This window comes from Pogona vitticeps, chromosome 6 (assembly GCF_051106095.1).
Source record: "Pogona vitticeps strain Pit_001003342236 chromosome 6, PviZW2.1, whole genome shotgun sequence".
NCBI lineage: Eukaryota > Metazoa > Chordata > Lepidosauria > Squamata > Agamidae > Pogona > Pogona vitticeps.
In genome coordinates, this window is record NC_135788.1 from 30,705,162 (window position 1) to 30,729,859 (window position 24,698).

General features: G+C 39.4%; 1 protein-coding gene across 3 annotated transcripts in view; it reads right to left on the minus strand.

Annotated features, from left to right (window-relative positions):
- Positions 1 to 24,698, minus strand: part of AGMO (alkylglycerol monooxygenase) — a 153,151-nt gene that overhangs the window by 114,373 nt on the left and 14,080 nt on the right. For all 3 annotated transcript variants that reach the window (XM_073003256.2, XM_073003258.2, XM_073003257.2), the window contains exon 3: positions 21,117 to 21,268. In XM_073003256.2, coding sequence (XP_072859357.2) covers positions 21,117 to 21,268 — 152 coding nt within the window. The remainder of the gene's footprint in view (positions 1 to 21,116; positions 21,269 to 24,698) is intronic.

Here is a 24,698-nt window from a genome sequence, read left to right on the forward strand (position 1 = left end):
TGTATAGTTTTTAATTGCCTGTCACAAGAGAGAAGGGTTGAAAATTTGGCATTCCGCCTGTAAATGGCTAACAAATACCATTTTGGAAAATACAAGTGATACCAAATGCTCAAGAGTGCAGAGGAAAATTTTTCGATTTACCATGAGAAATTCTATTGCCTTCAGCAGCCAAATTCTCCTGGCTACACCACTACGACACAAACATTTTGTTACCTCGTAGTAAATTCATCAGAGACTACAGAGTTTCCAGTACAGTACATAACTGATAGAAGGCAGTGGACTGTCTGGTTCCTTAAAGCAACAGGATCATGTGGGAGTCTTTATCATATTCTGCAGGCAAAAATAATCAAAAAAGTCTCTATCTGCAGATGTGAATCAGCCTCTAAGTCTGCCTCCAAGCAAGGAAAAAAGTATTATCTGACACAAGAAAAGTGCTCCATCATCTAGGCCATGTGTAACATGAGTCATGAAGTTGTCAGAGTTGTGGACTCATCTCATCTGATTACTGTCATCTTCCTTATCAATAGTATTTGTAAATAATTTGGCGGCTTCTTGCCAAATGCCTGCATTGGCCAGAAATGATGGAGGTTGTGGTCCAACATATCTGGAATGTATCAGGTTAATGAAGGATGTCCAAGATTATTCATTTACAGTACTGGATATGGTTTTGGTATTCTTTCAGATTTATTTTCCAACAATCATTTTGTCAGTGGTGTGAATAATATGACCACTGCATAGGAAGGGAGGAGAGAATGGTTTGGATCCCAGAATTAATAAACTAAAGAGCCTGAAAAACCCACAACAACCATTGGATCCCGGCCGTGAAAGCCTTCGCGAATATGAACTAAAGGAAGTTTGTCACTAGTACAGTCAAAGGGGTGCAAAAAGTCTGAAGAATGTGATGCTGCAATTGAGCCAAGCAAAACCACCACTGGATTCTGGGATGCCAATGGTATCACATAATACTATTGTTGACTGTCACTCCGTCCATATTTATAATGCCTGGCTCCTGAAATCAGATTTGTACAACCCTCAGCTATTTACTTTATTACATCTCAGTGGTTAGCATTATTTAAATGGAACATTAACATTATTCTAGACAATAAACCATGTGTTTCATATATCTGCTCTTGTAAAACAGCAGCAATGGGATAGCATGATAGGACAAGGACTATGGCATGCAGGAAAAGGGGGCTTAATCGTTTATCCCACAAATACCCTACAGTCTGAAACAAGTCATTTGCTGGGGGCAGAAGTTGCTTTTGGCAGCTGGAAGAACCCCACCACAGCCACTATGGAATAAAACCAAAAAGTGTAAGATACATAAAATGCAACCACATTTCAGATTACTGTAGTTCGTCCCTAAATCAGGGCCAGGAAATACTGTCTTTCTAAATATTGTCTCCAGTGCTATCACCCGACACTCAGCATGCTCACAATAGAAATGTTAGGAGCTGCACTCAGAAACACATGAAAGCTCAAATGTTGATATTGTTGGACTAGATCACTGGTTCTTAACCTTGAGTTATTCAGGAGTTTTGGACTGCAACTCCCAGAAGCCTTCACCACCAGCTGTGCTGACTAGGGTTTCTGGGAGTTGCAGTTCAAAAGCATCCGAGTAACAAAGGTTAAGAACCACTGGCCTAGATGATCCAGTATGAAAAGTCTCACATTCTGAGCTCCCTCTAAATAAAGTAAAAGTAAGCAACATTAAATAGTTGCCATTATCTAAAACATAAAAATAGATACAAAAACCATCATCTGTAGCACATTTCCAGATAAATTAAACTAAAACATAAAATAGATACAAAAACATCATCTGTACCACATTTCCAGATAAAGTATTTAAACTTCTGTGTTTATTTAAAATAATTTTACCTCTTCTTTCTCCTAAAAAGGCCCAAGGTGGCTTATCGAATAAAAAAATAAACAATATTACAAGCTAAAAACAATAAATTATTACAATATTTTTTAAAAAGGATTAAACAACTATAATCTGTGCAAAAAGATGCTGGGCTTACTGTATTTGGCTTTGTCTCATTTCGTGGCAGCTAATGGAGAAGTGCTTTACTGCCCAAATCAAGGGCTGTCTACCTGGCCTGGTCATGAGGTGGCTATGGTTTCAATATCAATGTATTTCAAATTTAAATGGTAGTATACAGGATCTTTGTAAAAGACCGTTCATTGGTAAACTAATGATGCATATCTCTTCACATCTATGGAGAAGTAAGTGTGAGACTGACATATTTTCTTGGAAGCAAACTTGAGCCCATTGGGGTTTACTTTAAAATAAGTGTGCATAAAACTGCGAGCTTAGAAATTATGATGGAAAACAGCAATTGCTGTAAGTTTCGGCCTGTATTAACTTCACCAGTCACACAGGAACAATGTTCTTTTTCCAAACAAAAGGCCAGAGTTTGTGGGTCCCAGTTCACAGATAAGTTAAATCAGTGCATGTCATGATATATGTCCACTCCAAAGCACCCATCAAGGTCTGCATCAGAAGGAGAATTTACAAAAGGCTTTGAACACACAGGAAAAGGAAGAGCTTTACAAGCAGTGATCGGTAATCTTGGGCATCAAAAACATACCGAATTCCCCCCACACATTCTTCTAACTTCAAATTCTGGCCACCTATCCCTTTTGGTGATTTCTATATATTTTGAAACTTGATGTAAATTCCTTATGCCTTTTTTGAACTTCAGAGCTTGTGTTTTACTCAAAAAGAAAAAAAAATGCCCTTGCAGATTGCTCAATTTATAGTACTTAAATATTACTTTTTTATTGGTAATTGCGCTACAGATTATGTGGTGGAAAAAATCCACCCCCCTTTTAAGGCATAAAACCAAGTTCCTGTCTGTTTTGCGGATATTAGAAATCCCGTGGTATTTGAGAAAGAGAGTGGGAGTATTAGCTCTCAAAAATCCCTGGCTAAGTACCCAAGAATATATTCTTTTCTATTGTTGTTTTAACTCTCAACACAGGACACTCAGTGTGAAAGGAAGCACGAAAAAAGAAATGAAACCATCTATGAAATTGCAGTAAATAAAATAAAAAGAATGGGGAAAGAGGAAAAACACCTTCATTTATGCATTGGTAATTATTATAAGCAGTGATGCATTTGATTGTGTCAGGTGAAATACTAAGCATGAACTGTAAGCAAAAAAAATTATTATTTTTTAAAATGCCCTGCCTATAAATCACTACTGTAGCCACCTACTATGTCTGGTTTTTCATTTTTTGACTATGGGTTATTCTTTAAAGCTTGGCAACCAATTTGCAATCCTGTAATCTATGCCAATCTGTTTATTGCTCAGAGTAGTTTGTGAGAGATAGATTAAGCTTATTTTAAAACATCAGGCTCTTTCTTTTTAGATCTTCCAGTGTGGAAGCCTCTAAATCTAAGCATGCTGCCTTGGGATGCTCGGTTCTATTCCTTTGAAGTTTACAGCAACTTTCTGACGTATCAGTTACCTCGGATGACACAGGGCTGACAGATAACAAGAGCCCAAGCTACTGTGCCTAACAAAACTGATGGACATTCCCCGGTGGAACTGTGGGGGGGAGGAAGGGTTGTGTGCACAGATTGTTAAGACAAACACATAATGTGGATGCCAAGAATGGCCACCCTACAGAGCTGTGGATGGATGTTATTATTTTTTAAGAAGGAGCCCTCTGATGATATAACAGGCTTGACCCTGTTAGTGAGGGCTTCATAAATCTTTCTCAACTGAAAGTTCCTGGTCGGGCAGGTTGGAGGGCAGACAAAAGAATCAAAAGAGCCAGGATGTGAAGCCTCTGTACTGTTCATGTTAGGCCAGCCTGTGGGACTCTGTAATAATATAACAATAGCCAAAACTGCAATGCACAGCTTTAGTTCAACTATTAACAAGAACTTCAGTTAACTGTACACTAATGTCTTAAAAGGATGCCAATTTCTCTACGCCTCTTTCAAACTGCTGCCTTATATGCATCATTTTAACCGAAGGTTTAGTTAAGAAGGTTGTTTGGAATAGAATTGTACGGAGATCCAGATGGAGTCTCTATAATGCAAATAATCCTAATTGCTGACTGTAAAAATTATTCTGTAAAATAGACTATTTGTGGGAGATGTTTCATCATTCCAACTATAAATCAACTGTTAGATAGACTCTTACAGATTTTACAACCCTGGAAGAACACAACATGGCCCATCATTATAGCTCAAAATGAGTGTAATGTAGTGTTTAGAGTGTTGGGCTTGAAGTTAGGGAAACAAATTCTACCCTTGAGCCATAAAACTCACTGGATGATCCTGAGCTCATGGTCAGTATGATTTACCAAACAAGATCATCATGAAAATGTAGCGAGGAGGAGAATGTATTGGGGAAATGCTGAAATATGCATGTGACAAATAATATACAATGTGCCACCAGGGATGTGCCATTTGGATTTTTTGGACCACAAAGCTTATTCTTCTCTGTTCAGAGAGTTCCACCTGACAGATACATAAATGTGACTCACCTGGGAGAAAGGTCTAAAGTGGAAGGCTTTGTGGCCTAGCTAAGCCCTGTTCTGTCTGGCTTCCTGTTCAGAAAGAAAGCTCCCAGCTAGTACTAGGGCAATATATATTTACTTAAAAAAAAAAAAAAAAACCAGGTTGTTTTAGATATTTGGCAGTACAATTCACAGGTGGCAGGCTGTTCAATAAAACCTGGTTAAAACTTGCATTTGTCTTTTATTCAAAGCCGAAAATGAGTCCAGTCATTTAAGAGCATATTTTTTTGTATCTGCAAGAACCAGCTTCAAACAATTTGTTTGAAATGAAACAGAATACTAGGTGGAAGAAAAGGAACTAAGGCGGTTAAGTGAAAAAAAGGGAAACAGTCAAGGCTTTCAGCATTGTAAATAAATAGCTTGAAACATCAAAACAGATTATAAGAAATTTTTGAGAAGGTGACACACCTATTTCCTAATGCTGGAAAGGGACTTCTGGAAGCCATCTTCAAGAAACAACGTAAAAAGTGTGTGAAATTAGCTTTACAGAACTAGTAAAGCTGAACTAGCTCCACACAAAATAAATTTCTGATAGGCCCACTTATAAAAGCTGCTATAGACTCACATAAAATTTGCATACTTTAAAAAAGGCAAAACAAATTTTCATGAAGACTACAGAGATAAAAAAGATTGTGTGTGTTTACAACTTCCTGTCAGGATATACAGGTATACCATTGTCTTCCAGAATGTAACATTATCCATCTGGCCAGCAAACATCTGGATATTTATCTTAGCTCATCATTTCCTCCTGCAAGACCAGAAATTGTCAGTTATTTCAGCTGAGATTCAGCCCAAGGGAGAAGAGAAAAAGTTACATCCTTCTTTGCTCAGGTTTTATAAACTGAACTTTACCTTCTTCCCTAGGATGCCAATAAGTATAAATATGAACCGTCTACAGTCTCCTTATTGTGGTTTCCAAGTCTATGCATATCAATTGTTAGGGCCATATAGCAAATATACCGCTATATGCACTGTCTAGAAATTCTTATTTTCGAAGTTCAAGACAGACAATGCAGGTGCTAAAGCTTTTCATATACAGAGAGGGAGAGTGAAAATAATCATTCTCTCCCAAAATACAGCACAGTGGCACAATAAATATTAATGTAATGTTCCAGCATAATTCCTTACATGTGAAATATCTTGATTTTTAACAAGCCTTTCCATTTTTAGCTTATGTTTCTTTGTCCTGATGAAAACTTCACATATGCATTTAGATCCCTGACAGCTCTAATGGAAGCAGCTGTAAGAAGTGGGGGGATTAAATGAAAATCTTCCTTATAATCAGGGTGGATTTGATTTAAATTTTAAAAAACAGAATTTTTTTATTTAAATAAATTTGATTTTTAAAAATCTTTGATTTTTATCCACTCTACTTGTAATTTCAAGCTTTCACCTGCAAAGTGTAATAGAAATTAAGGCATGGTGTCGGTGAGAACGTCCTCCTCCTATACTCCTGGCCAGCTATGGAAAACTTTTGAAGGCCCTCCTCTTACCTGCCACATATTCTCATTCCATGGTGATTCTGCACATGCCAGAATACTGCCTATACAGATATACAAAACTGGAAAAAGAGGCCATGTGTCTTAAACTAATTAAGGCAAAACAAAAGAGTTCATAGCCTTCAGGTTTTAAGGATACATATTTCTGACTTGTTTCTTCTTATTCTGATATTTTCTTTGTCTGTTCCAACAGGCATGCATAGAGTTACAGTTTAAGATTTAAATGCCTGCAAACTGTTTCAAAAGTTTAAAAATTACAGTTATCCAGAAATATCTATCAGAAATTACAAGCCCCTCAACTAGATTACCAATACATTTATTTGTCGGAATGTGCATTCTGATTTCTTGCTCATTAACCACACTCTTATTATCCCACGACTGCTCTGTCTACTCAGGAGTCTTTGATGAAAAGCTTTGCTAGGCGTCTTTTTGGAAGTCCTAATATGCCGTATCAGTTTATCTTGCCCACTCACATCCCTGCTGACACTTCAAAGCACTTTGGTTCGAAAATGCTTCCAAACTGTCTAAACTAGCCATTAAGCTAACCAGAGCGTAATTTTTCAGATATCCCTTGGACCATTTAAAAAATCTGGCCTCATCCTCCAGCACATTGCCTAAGCTTTGTCAGAATTTCAGATTCTTCAAAATTTCTGGAAATATACAATTCAGCATTACTATCTGGTTGTTTTTCCTCCAACTTGTTACTGTTTTGCTTCCCTAAATATAGTGATGACTACCAACTTGGGCAGATTGAAAGTAGGATTAGACAAATTCATGGAGGGTAAAAACATGAACTAATATTATTCATACTGACTTCATAATACTCCCCGCACCAGAAGCACTATCCTTTTGAATGTCGATTGCAGGGAGAGCGATACTCTGTTCATTTCTGCTCATACATTTTCTTCAGGCATTCTGAATTGTCACTTTGGGAACAGAACGTTGACCTAGATAGGCCTTTGGTTTAATTCAGAAAGACTCTTATCATGCACTTATGACAGAAATAGACATATCACCAGTAGAAATAAATCTGAAAGATTTGTAGCCTGAATATAATGGACTCTTCTTTATTAAAGGTTCTAAAACATAGGTTGAATAGTCATTTGTCAGAGATCCTATTGTTACATACAGCACTGATGTTACCTGTCTGTCATGGGTTTGGAGGGAAAGTTCCATCCTATGGGGAGTGGAAGGCGGGACATCAGGAGGAGGGGCTGTACTGTATATATATGTGGAGCGTGTGTGAAGAGTTTAGGAGACGCTGGGATGTGAAGAAGCAGCAGCTGGGAAGAAGAAGCTGGTGTGGGAGTCTGTGTGTCAGACAGGGTACTACTGTGTGTCAGAGTACCAACCTGATAGGTTCAGGTGTCTGTTGGTTAGCCAGAACTGATAGGTTCAGGGTCTGTGCTTCAAGTTAAGGGTTCTCTGTGAACCAAACTGTATGCATGTATGAATGAGAATAAGCCACGTTACTTTATCTTATTCACCTGATTATTTTATTTTCCCTGTGTGTTGTATTTAAATAAACCTTGTTCTTTTATTTGTTTAAAAATCCATCCCTGGTCTGTGTGACTTCTTATAGGGAATGGTTGGTGGCAGCTTAGTTAAGTGTGGCAGATCCCAGTAGGTCTGGGTTTGTCACATTGATTGGTGTCCAGCGTGTGGGATACGACTGGTCCAGTTGTCCAGCGGTCCAGCAAAGCCTTGGCAAGTGTGCCCAGAGCAAGGGGGGTCTAGTCAGGGACAATCTGAGGCGCGTAGGTAATCTTCTAGGTGTACCTCACGGGGAGGTGCGCTAGTGGAAGAACGTGCCAACTGGGGAGACTAGATTAGGGTGCTCTGAGGCAGCCTGTTTTTGGCGGGAAAAAAGCTGAGGCAAAACTGTGTAGTAGCAGTGATCTAGCCTGCCTGCTGAGAGGCCCAGCAGAGGGGGGTAGGCTCTGGCTCGCAACTGTTGCAAGTTAAGTGCTGAAGAACAGCAGCAATCTATAGAAAGCTGGTTCTGAGGCAAAAGAAAAAAAAAAGTGGTCGCTTTATTTTGAGGCTTGACTTTTGAAAGCAGCCTGTTCTGGGGGGGGGGATTATGCCCTTGACTCGAAGCCAAATGGCAGAAATGGGTGAAGTGAAAGACCCCCAGGTTGACCAAGGTTCTGAGGATGAATTTGGCTCAGTGCAAGGTGACAGCACGGGAGAACAGAACCCAGAACTCAGAAAATTGCTCCTAGCCCAACAGCATGAACTGAGGGTGAGGGAAATGGAGGAAAGGGAAAGAGAGAAACAAAGGCAATTTGAAATAGAGAGAATGGAAAGAGCAGAAAGATTGGAGAGAGAGAAAATGGCGTTTGAATTAAGAAAACTGGAAATGATGAACCAGAACAATAATAACAATAGGGATTCTGAGGGAGGCCAATTGTCTAAAGCTGACCTGAAGAAATTCCCTGTGTACCACAAGGGAGATTGTCCTGAGGTGTTCTTTTCCCTAGTGGAAAGAGCGTTTGTGGACTTCTCAGTGAGGGAAACTGAGAAGATGACCATCATGCGATCTTTAATCAGTGGTAGCCTGGCTGAGGTCTATGCCGAGATGCCTGAGGAACTGATGAAAGATTTTGCAGAGTTTAAAAAACTGGTGTTTGCAAGACATGGGATAAATGCGGAACAGCTGAGGCAAAGATTTAGGTCAATCACCAAGAAGCCAGAGCAGACTTTTACCCAAGTGGGGGCCCAATTGGTGAGGCTGCTTGAGAAATGGCTATCTCAGGAGGGGACAGAGACCTTTCAGCAGCTTAAAGATTTGATAGCACTGGAACAGTTCTATTCAGTCCTGCATGGGGAATTGAAATTCCAGGTGAGGGAAAGGAAACCAAAATCTGTGGTAGAAGCCGCCGAGATCGCAGATTTTATTTCGCAAATAAGAAAGCCCTTGGGTGAGGGGAAATCTGTAGGTAAACCCAAAGAAACCTACAGCAAGTACTCTCAGGGACCAGGGAAAAGCCAGCAAGGGGGAGGGGCCCATGGTGAAGGGAAGCCCTCAGACATGAAACCAAGACCTCAGATTTTGGAGGGAAAACCAAAACAAGATGAGAGAGACTCAAAATACACCAGAAAATGTTATTTCTGTCAGGGAAAGGGCCATCTAATCTCAGAGTGTGAGAAATTAAAGCAGCTAAAAGGAATTGTGCCTCAGGAGTCGAGTGGAACCAAGCCAAAAGCTGTGTTCTGTGTCCAGAAAGAGCAAGGCTCATTGTCACTGAGGGAGCCTGTTGCCATGGCGACTCAATCTGGAACAGCTACATCTGCTGATCAGGCTGAGGAAAATGGTCCTCTTGTAGAAGTCAGGCGCTGCCTGCTGGTGAGAACAGATTCTCAGTTGTTTGAGACAGCAGGGGTGGACGTAGGAATACTTGACCGTCAGTATCGGGGGCTGCGGGACACTTGTTCTCAGGTGACCCTGTGCCATCCAGATATTATTCCTAGGGAGTATGTAATCCCAAATGAGAGCATGAAGGTGGCAGGGATTGAGGGGCAGGTAATCTCTCTGCCAGTAGCGGAGGTACCTGTGAACTTTCAAGGCTGGAGGGGAGTTTGGCGGCTAGCGATTTCATCGACTCTGCCAGCAGCCGTGCTCGTGGGAAATGACCTGGCTGAACATGTGAAACGGGTGCTAGTGATTACACGTTCACAAGCCACCACGGGGACAGTTCAGGGGGGTAATGATGAGCCAGAGACGGAAGCAGAGGGGAGTTCAGAAGCTGTGGTGGAAACCTTAACCACAGACAGCAGATTTGGACAAGAGCAAAAGGCAGACGCCACTCTCCAAAAGTGTTTTGAACAGGTGACTGACGCCCAGCTAACACCTGAAACCCCAGTGAGATTTCTGGAGAAAAAGGGGATTTTATATAGAGAGACCCTGAGGAATATCTCAAAAGGGGGAGATGGGATCAGAAGTCAGCTGGTGGTACCTGAAAAGTATCGCCCCATGATCTTACAAAGGGGGCACTCTGACATGTTTGCTGCACACTTAGGGGTGAACAAAACACAGCAGAGAATCACACAGAATTTCTACTGGCCTGACATAGGGAAGCAGATCAGGGAGTTCTGTAAACAATGTGATGTGTGTCAAAGGCAGGGGAATAGCCGCGACAGGACCAAAGCAAAGTTGTGCCCTTTGCCTGTGATTGACACTCCGTTCAAATGCATAGGGGTGGATATTGTGGGACCTTTGCCCAAGGCCACAAAGAGGGGGAACAGGTTCATTCTCACCATTGTGGACCATGCCACGAGGTACCCTGAAGCCATACCCTTGACTAACATTGAAACTAACACAGTGGCAGATGCCTTGGTGGGGTATATGTCCAGGATGGGATTTGCCTCAGAAATAATCACAGATTTGGGAGCATCGTTCACATCAAAGCTCATGAAACGCTTATGGCAAATCTGTGGAATTAAGCACAAGGAAACCACTGCCTATCATCCTGAAAGTAATGGGTTAACTGAGAAGTTCAATGGGACTCTAATGCGCATGATTAGGGCTTACTTGGCAGAGAATCCAAACAATTGGGACCAGAAGCTGCAATCCCTTTTGTTTGCTTATCGATCAGTGCCACAAGCCAGTACCGGGTTCAGTCCATTTGAACTTTTATTTGGGAGAAGGGTGAAAGGGCCACTTGATTTGATCAAACAAAATTGGGAGCAGATCACCCAGGATGACCCACAAGACATTGTGACATACATAGACACCTTGATGAATGACCTAAAGAGAAACCTAGAGCTAGCAGCAGAGACCCTGCAAACTCAAAAGGTCAGAAAGAAAGATTGGGATGACCAGGAAGGCAGGGAGAGGCACTTTGACCCAGGGGAGGAAGTGCTGTGGCCTGGGCCCTGCAGAGAGAGCAAACTGCAGCTGGGTATCCCAGAAAGAAAATACTTGGGTCACATGGTAGGGGGAGGAGTGATAAAACCCCTGGAGGCCAAAATAGAAGCTGTTCGTGATTGGCCCAGACCCAACACCAAGAAAAAAGTCAAATCATTTCTTGGGTTGGTGGGCTACTACAGAAAGTTCATCCCGAGGTTTAGCGAGATTGCGGCTCCGCTGACCGATCTGACGAGGAAGAAGGCTGATGACCGCATCCCGTGGACCAGCGACTGTGAGGAGGCGTTCCAGAGGTTGAAGCAGGCGCTCATCAACTATCCAGTGCTGCGGGCTCCAGACTTCGACCGGGAGTTCATCATCTACACCGATGCGTCTAACAGCGGGGTAGGAGCAGTTCTGTGCCAGGAGGATGAGAATGGTGACCAGCATCCAGTGTCCTACCTGAGTAGGAAACTTCAAAAAGGTGAGAGACATTTGGCAACCGTGGAGAAGGAGTGTTTGGCCATAGTCTACGCGATCCAGAAGGCCAAGCCTTACATCTGGGGAAGACATTTTATTCTGTGCACTGACCATTCACCACTGCAATGGTTAAAGACAATGAAAACCCACAATAGCAAACTTATGAGGTGGGCTTTAAACCTACAGGACTATGACTTTGAAGTGAAAGTGGTCAGAAGGTCAGTGAACTGTGTTGCTGACGCCTTGTCAAGAAGACCTGAAGATTGAAGACGGCGAAAGAAACATGGACTATGTATATGTTTTGATGACAAAAAGTTAAATGTACCTGTTTTTTGAACTTGGTTTGTATGAATAAAGGTAAATTGATGTAATGTATATGGTAAATGTTTAAATGCCTAATTGATATGGTTAACTTAGAATGTAAGTATAAGTAAGTATGATATGGTATGTATAACTGTTGTTGTGTGTTTTATCCAGGTTGTTTTTTGGGAAAAAGCACCTTAGCTTTCCCCCTACAAAACAACTTATAAAGAGGGGAGGTGTTACATACAGCACTGATGTTACCTGTCTGTCATGGGTTTGGAGGGAAAGTTCCATCCTATGGGGAGTGGAAGGCGGGACATCAGGAGGAGGGGCTGTACTGTATATATATGTGGAGCGTGTGTGAAGAGTTTAGGAGACGCTGGGATGTGAAGAAGCAGCAGCTGGGAAGAAGAAGCTGGTGTGGGAGTCTGTGTGTCAGACAGGGTACTACTGTGTGTCAGAGTACCAACCTGATAGGTTCAGGTGTCTGTTGGTTAGCCAGAACTGATAGGTTCAGGGTCTGTGCTTCAAGTTAAGGGTTCTGTGTGAACCAAACTGTATGCATGTATGAATGAGAATAAGCCACGTTACTTTATCTTATTCACCTGATTATTTTATTTTCCCTGTGTGTTGTATTTAAATAAACCTTGTTCTTTTATTTGTTTAAAAATCCATCCCTGGTCTGTGTGACTTCTTATAGGGAATGGTTGGTGGCAGCTTAGTTAAGTGTGGCAGATCCCAGTAGGTCTGGGTTTGTCACACCTATAACTCCAGATATCCTTCTTTGAAAAGGGGCTGGATTCAGGGACCCTTTGGGTCCCTTCTAGCTCTATAGTTCTATGAGTCTATGGTAACAGCTGTGCTAGATCAAACAAAGGGGTTATGTAATCCCAGCATTCTGTTCCCGATATAGCCAGCCAGATGTCTATGGGACGTCCAAAAGAAGAAAGGGAGTGTAAAAGAAGCCTCCTTGTCATACACAGGTGAAAAGTAAAACTATACTCCCTATATAAGGAAAAGTTTTCAGGAAGCAGAGCCAAGCAAATATAGAGTAACCTTTCCGCATGTTGCCTCCAAGGGCAAACTGGACACAACACTTTCTGTGTTACTTTTCCTCTATTTCCTTTTATAGCCACATGGCTAGGAGCCTCTGGTAAAACAAGACATAATATATATATATAAGCACTATACAGTATTATGTATTTTCCTTTAGGCTCAGCTTTATCTGGATATATTTTATAGAAAACAGTCTAGCTACTACACCTACTACACCCTTGAAATCCATTGTGTAGTTTGACTTTTTCCAGACAATACAGGACCTACTTACTTGATGATAGCTCAAGTCTATGAACACCAGGGGAAAAGGTGGTTAAGGGACTGGGAAGGCTACTTCTGCACCAGTACTAATCCAAAACAAATCCCTGTCCAAGCATTTGCCTGGAGCAATCACTTCTGGTTATTATCACATTGTACACTAGCCGCTTTAGTGCTACAATGGCACTGAAATAATATTAAACATAACAAATTTCCCAATGGGTTGTTCCTCCACTAGAAATAGAAAACCTCATTCATCAACATTTCATAGACAACTTTCTTAGCAAAATGTTATTTTCTGGAAAGTTTTAGAAACCCTATAGTTTCCATGAATTTCTATGGACTAAAGCTAGCTTGTAAAGCTCTTTACAATAGGTTAAAGAATTAAGAAGGGGTAAGTCATACAAAACTGTGAACAAAGGTGTGTGTACATCTTCATCTCCTACAAATACCTTCAAAAGGTGATTTTGATCCTCTTTAAATTTACTCAAAGAAGCTTTCCAAAGTCTATATTGACTTTGAAGCAGATTATTCTATCCTCTATGGCAAAAAAAGGAAAATACTTAAAACAAAAGAATAGTTGAGATGGAGGATGCATTCATCACAACTTCAAAATTTCTAGACTTCCCTTTGAAGAATTATGGAAGAGCCCTGTGATGACAGGAATTCCCATCACATCTAATGTTCTTGGCTTAATAAAAGGTTTCCTGCTTTGATCAAACCAGACCAAGAATTACTGGTAGTACTTGATTCTAGTCTTCAATCATGATTTGAGAGTCTCACACAAACCAGTTTGCATATAGATTCCTCAAACTAAGAATTATCTTACTTAGCTGAGCACACTGACAGGAAAAGAGAAAAAGTGAAAAGTAAAAGCTCATTCTAACAAAATGTGGTTTAGGAGATCTGAATATGGGGCATCTGAATATTGTTACTGAAACCATGAGGCCCATAAGGAATTCAAATATAACTAATGTAAAGGCAGTCTGTTATCAGGACCATGACTAGATTAGATTCCAACACACCACACCTATGCGATAATATATTTGCCATAAGCACCAGTAAGATCATCAAAATGCATCACATTCATATTATGAAAAATAAGGATAAACCTTAGACATATTATAAGAATACTAGAATGGATTTACTCATATTTGGCTATTTTTAAGAAATGAATGAACAGGGTAGAAGAAGAAATCTGTTTTATTCATTTTTGCCAGTTATGTCATCTAGCAAACAGTCCAGTATCCTTGGAAAAATATCCCTATTTTTCAATCAAAAAGCATTTTGTTATCTGATTAAAATAATGATGATGATGATGATGATGATGATGATGATGATGATGATGATGATGATGATAAGGCACAAGAGATACCTCCATAAAAGATACAGTGGTGCCTCGCAAGATAAATGCCTCATGGGACAAAAAACTCACAAGACTAATGGTTTTGGCAATGGGGTTGATGACTCGCAAGACGAATGTTCCTATGGCCATGCTTCGCAAGACAAATGTTTTCCGTTTTTTTGTTCCTGCCTCATGTTTGCTGATTTTTAAATGTTTTTCTATGATGGTTAAAAAGTTAAAGTTTTTTGATTGACATTTTTAAATCATCTGCACAATATGCATGGCTTTAAAGAGCACTTAATATACTCTTTGTAAACCAAATTTGACTTCGTTCTGACTTTTTTTGCCCATAGGAACGCATTAATCAGATTTCAATGCATTCCTATGTGAAAACACGTTTCACAAGACAAATTTTTCGCAAGACAACATTAACCATGGAACGAATTAAATTCGTCTTGCGAGGCACCACTGTACTTGTAATTAAAGACACAATGTGCAGAGATGATAAAGTTAGGGAAAAATGATCACATTGCTAAGCTAATTGTTTGTGAGATAACCAATCCAATCAGATTGCATGTATATTGGAAAGGCAATTGTAATGTTTACATTAATTTTAAAATTCTGTTTATGTTTGTTGCATTATGACACTAAAAATCTTGCCAGAACGAATGTGAAAAAAATCCCATCTTATTTCTTCCCTCTCTTTGCCCTCTGTCCCACTTCTGAGCATCGGGAAGGAAACAGCTGTAAGAAAGTTTGAACTCCCTATTACTCCCATGATTAATTTTAAAAACCTACTTTCCCTTTTCTTTTTTCTGTTGCTTATAATCCATTTCCACTTTCTTTGGCACACTTTAGGATTCTTTAGTCCTAAAGTATTGAAGCTGAGGCTCCAATACTTTGGCCATCTCATAAGAAGAGAAGACTCCCTGGAAAATACCCTGATGTTGGGAAAGTGTGAAGGCAAGAGGAGAAGGGGATGACAGAGGATGAGATGGTTGGACAGTGTCATCAAAACTACCAACATGAATTTGACTAAACTCCAGGAGGCAGCGGAAGCTAGGCGGGCCTGGCGTGCTCTGGTCCATGGGGTTACGAAGAGTCGGACACAACTTAATGACTAAACAGCAACAAAAGGACTCTATATCAAGCTGGACAATGCATATCTTGGAACTGAAATAGTAAACCATCATCGTCTGAGCTAGATGTTCAAATATGGGACATGTTCAAATGCAGGCTCTGAAATTAAACTAAAGTTCAAAAATGGAAATTGCAAACTTGTTTGAGATACCATGAATCACATTTTCCATCTCTAAGGACAAATTACTGAAAAGGCAATGAAAGGTCTTAATTATTTTTTTGCTTCTGCACTAGCTGGAAGCAGTGGCACAGAAGGAGGTAAACGTCATACTGTGAAAGCTACAGATTTAATCTGTCCTTAATTGATCAGACCCTATAGTTTCATCACCCAGCCAGATTAATTTTCAACCTTTTCTGTCCCAGCACCCCAAGCCTTTCAATGCTCCTCCAGAGTCCTGCTTCCATTTTTTAAAAAAAGTTACAATTTTAAAATTATATTTTAGTGTAGCATTTTTTCCTTTTCCTTTTCTTGTGATGATGTTCGGGCTGAGCAAGAGGGACTGACCCAGGGTCATTCAATGAGTCCCATGGCTCTGTTGAGACGTAAACCTGGAGCTTCCAAGCCTCATATCAATACCCTATATCCTAATCAAATATACTTTCCACATTGGTCTTGGCAGACTAACTTTCGTATCAAAACCAGAGTTTTAAAGCTGCAGGACTGTCCCATGACAGAGTTTACACAACGTTAATTAACTGGTATTTTGACAGCTAGATGCATATTATTTACTACTATTATTTTATATTTCCATTTATAACCCCCTTTCTCCTGATGATCTTAGAACTCCCGTTTATGTTCACAACAATGGAATAGGTCGGGCTGAGAGAGATGGATTGGCCCAACCAAAGGCAAACACTGAGTTTCATGGCTCTGTTGAAAATGAAGTTGGACTTCCACCTACTCTACCCTCTAAGTTATCTATATGAAAAAATGTATTTCAGAATTAAGCTTGTACATATTTCAGTTTCTCATTTCAGGACCACCTGCCTTATGACTGAATATATCTTGTTTTTCATTGTATTTTTCCCTTTCCACTGTAAATTAACAATATGTTTTGTTCATATTAAACATAGTGGTGAATAAATTTATAACTTAACTTTGGGTGTAACCCCAAATACTAAGGATGTATTTAGTTTTAGTAACTTGAGATGTCTGGATAACTGTGTATTTGAAACAAAAATGCTTTATAAAGCAGAGTGCAAATTACCTGGAAAAAATGCTTAAGGTATTTGTCTCTTTTTGGTATTTTGTTGACTATACAACATTAGCACTAATCATGAGGAGATCCAATATTTTAGCATAAGTATTTTGTTTGCTGACTAGGGCTTGTGGGTTTTTGTAGCACTTTCCTTCATACTATTTCGTCTTGCCTTTAGCCTGAGAGATCACCTTTAGTAGTCTTTAGAGTCACTGCTGGATGTGCCTATGACATCACTGATGATGCACAGAGTGGTGCTCATGCTTGCACTGATAAAGGCTACAACTGCAATGTGTAAATTGCATTCTTACCAGTATTTTATTCCCTAGTTTAGTGCTGTTGCTAAATATATTTACATTTATAACCCCTTTCCCCCCAAGGATCTCAAGACTCCCACTTTATGTTCACAACAACTCTGTGGAGTAGGTCAAGATAAGAGAGGTATTGGCCCAACCAAAGTCAACCACTGAGTTACATGGCCCTGTTAAACCTGAACCTGGACTTTTACTTATAGTGATAAATTAATTCAAATGCTTACTATGTCTTGCCAGTCCAGTGCTTTCACTTGCTATTTTTTTTTAAAGAAAGGGCTTGAATATATTGGTTAAAGGGGCAAGTAAGAAGGTGATGATAATGGCATAGAAGGGTAGAGCGGTAGGAGAGATGTATGATGTGTGGACGTTGAAACGTAACTTCCTGATATAATTAAATATTTCTGTGTAAACTGCAGCAGCATTTTAAATGCCAGGGGACAGAATAGAGAAATTCATATCAACCCAGGACAAATCTCTGTGTTCACACCCTTGTAAAGTAGGTATCACAGTGGTTTAAGTATCTGGTTGTGACACTAGAGGTTGGGAGTTTGATTCCCTACTGTGTCTCCTTCATAGGGTTGGACTCGATGATTCATAGGGTCCTTTCCAGCTCTGCAGATCTAAGATGATGATGATGGAGAAAATGCGGGTGCAATCCTATGTTAAGTTAAACCCCAGTTAACCTGCCCACTTCTCTTAGTGAATGTCTCAACTAAATTGGTAACTTTAATGACTATATGTTATTGCTAATCTCTGGCAATCTGTCCATAAAAACAGAATAATTACAATAGGAGAGAAAAGGCCACATTAAGTTTTTTTAGAAAAACTTCAGCTTAATGTTAAAATTGTTAGATCTGCTACAAATTTAACAGCCAGCTACAGGATTTTCAAAATAGATTTTCCCCATGTATGCCAAATCTCTATTCTATACATTTATTTATCTTTTTTGAGAGCTTTTTTGGCTGAAAAGAACATAAGAAGCAGAAAATGGACTACAATACCTGCCTTATAAATAAGTTCAACATACACCTCTGCAGTTCTAAGATGATGATGATGTCTCTTTAGCCAACTTAAGTGGGATGTCCAGGTGTTTAAATGTACTAATGCCCACCTAGTGTTCCAGATTAATGACTGTGCTGTGCTGGAACGAAAGACATTGATACACTTTCTTTACAACCAAGGCTCAAGCAGCATGTGATGCTAAATTTTGCATTGTTTCCTTGACAGGATGTTGTCTGGATCTTCCCCTGCACTATGTGGGGTGCGGGAGCACTGAACAAACAAATGGCAGGAACAAAAGAAGCTAAACAGCCCCCTGCTCTTTCTGCCCTTGATCATAGTCTAAAATGCTGCTTTGCATTCACACACACACACACACACACACACACACACACACACACACACACACACACACACACACACACACACACACACACACAAATAACAAATATCTGGGGACAGAATCATACAATTGAGTGTTATATGTATCTTGAACCTTAGCAAAATCACATTACCTACAATGAAGTTGTCTCATTTTAAAAAGTATCCAGCATTCATCAGCAGTTCTGCTATACATAAAAGAACAATTTTTCTTGTTCTCTTTGCCAATGTGAGTTTTCCTGACTGAATTATGTGCTATGTAAAATAATAGCTTTTCATGAACACTATGGAAGGCCAGCATAGTGCTGCCAATATAGTTAATGTCATTGTTTACGAAACATATCCCCCCTCACACACCCACATAAGAACTTGGCTACCTCTTTTGATGAATATTCCCCTCTTCTCAGCATTATTGTCTCATCTCCAATGCACTTCCTCATCCCACCCACCCTTCTCCCTAAATCAAGTCTGGAGTTCCTCCCCATAGGATTGCTGTATGTCCGATCACCTCCTTCCCCTTCTACTTAACTCCAAAACCCTCCCAGCATTGTTCTAGCCTGGATATGACCCCATTCCTTTTTCCATAATCATTGTTCCCATCAGAACTACAGCCCATCCCTCCCTTCCACTCAATTCAACAACCCATAATAATTTCCTACCTGCTCTGCACCATTTTTTTTTCAAAGTCAGCGCCAATTGTTTTCCCCTGCACATCCAAGAACTTTGCAATGTGTTCCCTTTGACTATAAAATCTGGAAGACTTAAATGCAATACAGTACAAAGGAAATTAAGAAATGCATAACCTGGTGTGGCTTCCCCACTAATTCAAGGCACGCTAACCTCACTACGGGAAGAATGGATATAACAAAAAGGGCAGTGTCTGGGGTTAACTCCATTTTAAATTATTTAATCTCTGGTTTTCAAACTAAGTTTGGAGCTGTTTATATTAGAACAATAATACTGTAATAAGTATATTATTAAATACACTACCTAAAATAGTGCAACGTATCAAAAGTCTTAAGAAAATAGTAAAAACAGCCAGTATAAAACACACTCACTAGGAAGGTGTACGAGACAGCTAGGAGAGGAGTCTAACAGAGCTCCCTAAGAAGAGAGTTCCAACAGCACAGGTGCCATCAATGGTTAGAGGCAATCTTTATGTCAATAGCTGGCTTGAGAGCAGGGCCTCAGATGCTGATCTTAAACCACATACAGGATTATAAGGACAAAGATCATCCTAGGTATCTGGGTGCAGAGCCAGAGGTTGGGAGTTCTGTTCCCCAACATGCCTCCTGAGAGCACAGCCAGTCTGTGTGACTATTAGCAAGCTGTACAGTCCCAGAGCACCCCCAGAAGATCACTTCTGAGTATTCTGAAAAGGGTCACCATAAGTCAGAATCAACTTGATGCTCATGATTATTAAAGATAAACAGCTATGAACCAGATGGAGAGTTTACAAGCTGTGACCAGTATTTAAATTCCAACACATTAAACACAGGTACAACCACCAGCCTCAACTATTCCATGCTATGTGCAACATGTCCAACGTTTTCATTGTTTAAAGAGCTGTATGTGTGCTTATCTACTGATTTATTACTATAATGTCCTAAAATATATAAGTAGCTTCTGATATTTGTACAAAACTGTTACTTGTGCAACAGGATTGGTAGAGTGGGAGAGAAAAGTTTCTTGGTGAGAGCATGGGTACAAGCCAATCAACACCCTCTGCCATAAGCTTATTGACCCTTTCATCTCATGAGCTGCTCAGTGTAATGGAAGACATTTGTTTCTGACTGAACAACTGTTAATAGTTTCAAAATGTTATTTCTGTCTATATCCTCGATTGTTACGATAACACCATTGTAATTTCTCATTAGTGTACTGACGTACACAACTCATACAATACAATTTTGGTTCTGATTATACTCATTAATGCATACACATTGCATTTAAGAAGGAAAGGTCAGATGCACAAATATAGGACTGGTGACGCCTGTACATCTATAAGGTCATGTCTTGTTCCCTATCCCACTGGTTCTTAACCTTGGGTTACTCAGGAGTTTTGGACTGCAACTCCAAGAAGCCTTCACCACCAACTATGCTGGCTGGGGTTTCTGGGAGTTGCAGTTCAAAAACATCCGAGTAACAAAGGTTAAGAACCACTGCCCTATCCCCCTGTGAAGAGTTAATTATTACCTGAAGCAATCGGATAATTTAAACCTTTACAGAAGGCTTTGTGCACCAGTGCTCCCCCTGTATGAACTGTGTCATTTATGCATAGCCATGGATATTCTGTATTATCATGCGTTTGCCATCTAGGAAAGAATTACTTTATACACTATGTGTATGTAAAACTTTACATTTAACCTTGTTCAAACTCAGATTCAAAGTCATTATGTTTGATGTGGCCCTAAAGTAAATCCCAATTAGATGCATCTTTGCATAGTTCATAAGAAAAATTAAAAATATTTCTTCTTGTTGCAATTTATGTATTTCCAGGTCCCAGACTGCTTTTTTTTTTAAAAAAAAAAACTATTTGTCTCTGGGTGTACTTGCCAGCTTCCATCTGGAGGATCTGCTGCTTGGGACAAAAAGTCCTGAAGGCATTCTTGAAAACTGAGAGATGCTTCCACAGAAGAACCACAGAATTAAAGGGTAAGATCAATATCCATTTCAGCATGTCTACCAGGACATCTTGGAATAACATATTAATTACACTTGTCACAAAAGAAAATCAACTTTTAAGCTAAAGCTTACCATGTGCCATGCGGTGAAACCAGTAGTATCCAAAGTCTACGCCAAGGAATGTCAAGTACCATGTCCATGGTGAGTCCCACGGCAGCTCCAGAAGTCTGTACCTTTCCCATGTGTAAATGTATGTTGTCAACTCAACACTTCTAGACAGAACACTGAAATGGGGGGGGGGGGGAAGAGTTCAGAAAAGTTTGATTTGAATGCATTTTGTTGTATTTTACTAGCATGCCATTAACCATTCTCTTCTCTCTTATAAAGCAAAAGCAACGTGTGTTGCCTTAAAGCACTTTTTGGGCTGCTTAAAATTTTAATTATGCAAGCTACACGTTGCCTCCTCCTGCAAGCTGGGTACTCAGTTTACTGACCTTGGAAGGATGGAAGGCTGATGCAGCCTTGAGATGGCTACCTGAGACCAAGATTGAATATATATATATATATATATATATATATATATATATATATATATATATATATATATATATATATATATATATATGGCATTTGATTCACTTGGACTATGCTGGTTGAGACTAGCAGCGAGGATATAAAATCTGACTGTGGTTAAATGTAGGATGATCCCTGTCATCTTCAGTATCTTATATAAACTTCATGGCACAGTGATGAAATCTGCAGTACTGTAGTGAAGACTGTGTTCACAATCTGAGTTTAATACTGACTGTGCTCATGATGTTTGTGTGTGTGTGTGCATGTGTCTAAAGAAAGAAAAAATTCAAAACAAATGTGATCTGAAGGCAGTTCAGTAGCAGTTCTATAGAGTTAAAACAAGATTAAAAATGAGATAAATACATGCCAACAGAAACAAAATTGCTGCTGTTGCAACACTGGAGTGTTTTGTGAGCTTTACATTTGCAAGAGATTTAAGTTAAGTTTAATTTAAATATATCTGTATCTATATCCATAGTACATACATGTGTGTGTGTGTGTGTGTGTATGCATGCATGCATGCATGTAAACTGATTACTATGATAAGATTCTGGCAATACTAAGCTATTTCAGAAATACAGTGGCAATTTTTTATTTATTGTTCCAATAAAAACAGCAACCCCAAACTCAGAAAGCATCAGGAATGAGAGTACAAAGCAAAGAGAATAAGAAGATGCTCTTTCACCTCTGGCTGTCACAGCCCACCTGTGCCTCACTCACAACCATCCAACAGCTGTCCCCGTTTTCTACTCCAAATATCTGTTTAACTTCATTTTGGCAGCGGATGGACCAAGAATTTCCATGCACGTTTCAGTGACAGGTGTAGCTGCCATTTTCTAAAGCAAAACACCTGGAAGATGTTTCATTTTCATAAGAGCCCCACTTTTCTTCAAATATTGTTATAGATGATTTTCTGTGTCATAGCATGTTTTTGCAATTTATAGTATGAGGCATCCACAAGTCTTAGCTTAAATTCTTAATCATATAGACAACTGGCTAGAAAGAAACCAATGCTCATTTAAAAGGGAATAAAAAAGAAGGAAGTATCCAACATTATTGACCAGGAAATTATATAGAAAAAAAATCTGCACAGAATGTTATCACTTCTTGGCCACAGTAACAAGCACTTAAGACCCACTGAATGAAGAGGACTTAAGGGTGCCTGTCTCTGTGTTGGATTGTGGCCACTGGGTCCTGTTTTCTCACTTTGGCCTTGTTAATGTACATATCATAATGCTTTTGCAGCACATCCAGAAATATGGACAGATACATTTCCTTCATTTTTATGAACTTTCATTTTGCCCTTGAGTCCTCCTTTTCCATGGGTTATAGCCAGAGCATGAAACCCACACTAGCTCTGCAATCCAAGTATATTTTTTCGAGCCATGCAAGTAAAATCTGCAAATTTTAAATTCACCCTTAGATATAAAATGTATAACATATGATACTGGAATTGTTGAAGGATAATATATTCTAGGAAGCAACAATTGCTTATTTATTTTTCCTTGGAAAGCATCTTACAGGTCAAAGGCTAGTACTGGTTTATTTTTAAATAAAACGTATTCAAAAACTTTTTACCTTCCATTCACATAAGAAAGAAATTGAAAGATTAGACTAATTAATCTGAATTTTGGTTGTAAATACTACAGATGTAAATCTGTGCAAGGATAAGTATTGCATGTTTTTTCTCCTTTTCCTAGAGAGCAATATTTGCTGGTACAATCCACATGTTGGTTTCACATACATTGTGTTACTTGTGCAAAGAATTAAAAAAACCTGCAATGCCGTTACTTTGTTTCTTCGTTTATTCCTACAAAAATGGAGTGTCAGATGGGTTCCTCATTTAAAAAAAGCTTTTGTCTTTGCTTGCTGGGTATTTGTGCGCCTTGCTTCTGAAAACGAAGGGACATGAGTTTTGCACAAAATGCTCAAATAGAATTTTGCATGATTTGCAGATACTTTAGCTGGACGGATGGACGGGGAGGAGAATAAAGCAAAGTGTGCAACCATAGCCGCCCTCTGGGCAGTTTACAAGTTAATTACGCAAGCTACTTATTAGAAGGATGGAAGGCTGAGTCAGCTTTGAACCAGCTACCTGATACTGCTGGGATAGAAGGCATGTCATAAGCAGAGTTTTGACTGCAGTACTGCAGTTTAACCACTACACCTTGAGGCTCCTGAGAATACCTCTTTATTTAACTTTTACACTGGAGTTAAGACCCTGGTTTGTTTGAAAACTCCTCATCTAATTATCTCAACATCAGAACACTCTAATTAAAGAGGACAAATAATTTAGTATGTGTTATTTCAATCTCTATTATTTACTAGAATATTCACTGGAAGTAAGCCATGGTATGTCAGATTCCAAATGGGGCTAATTCTGTTATACTTTGCACCACCACTGTTCTCAGTATTGTTTTGGCATAGGATTATATGACAGATAAAACAGTACCATATAATTGACTGCTATTAGATGAAAATCCTAAAATTACTAATACGGAGTACAGTGGACCCCCCTACTTATGGAATTAATCTGTATTGGAATGGTGGCTGCAGGTCGAAAAGTCTGTAGGTCGAGGCTCCGTTGACCTACAATGCATTGAAAACCGATTAATCCGTAACCGGCCATTTTTGTTCTGTTTTTGTTCCATTTTGGGTTTTTTCTGGTCTGTAGGTCGATTCTCCGGCTGCAAGTCAAACCTAAATTTTGCAGCCAGAGAAATCTGTAACTTTAAAAGTCTGTAAGTGGAGCCGTCTGTAAGTCGAGGGTCCACTGTAGTTGAAACCAAAGTGCTAGGATATTCGGAATCTTCAAACATTGTAAAGTATTAACATTTGCACAGTATCACAACAGAATTATATGAAATTCTCATTAATATCACTTAAAATAAATTCCAGGTCCAAACATTTAAGAAGCACTTGGGGAAGATAAATTTACTAAATAAAACTTACATTTGAAAGAGGAAAATTCTGCATACCAGAATCTAAAGAAAGTGAGAGATGGAGAATCCTCTTAGAAGCCTAGGACTAAAAATGGAAAAGAGCTTGCCTGTAATTGAAAATCCCCTTTTATTTTCTGAACACGTGCCAACTCTTGAGCTGACACCCAATTTATTACTCTGTCAACCTACCTATTAGAGT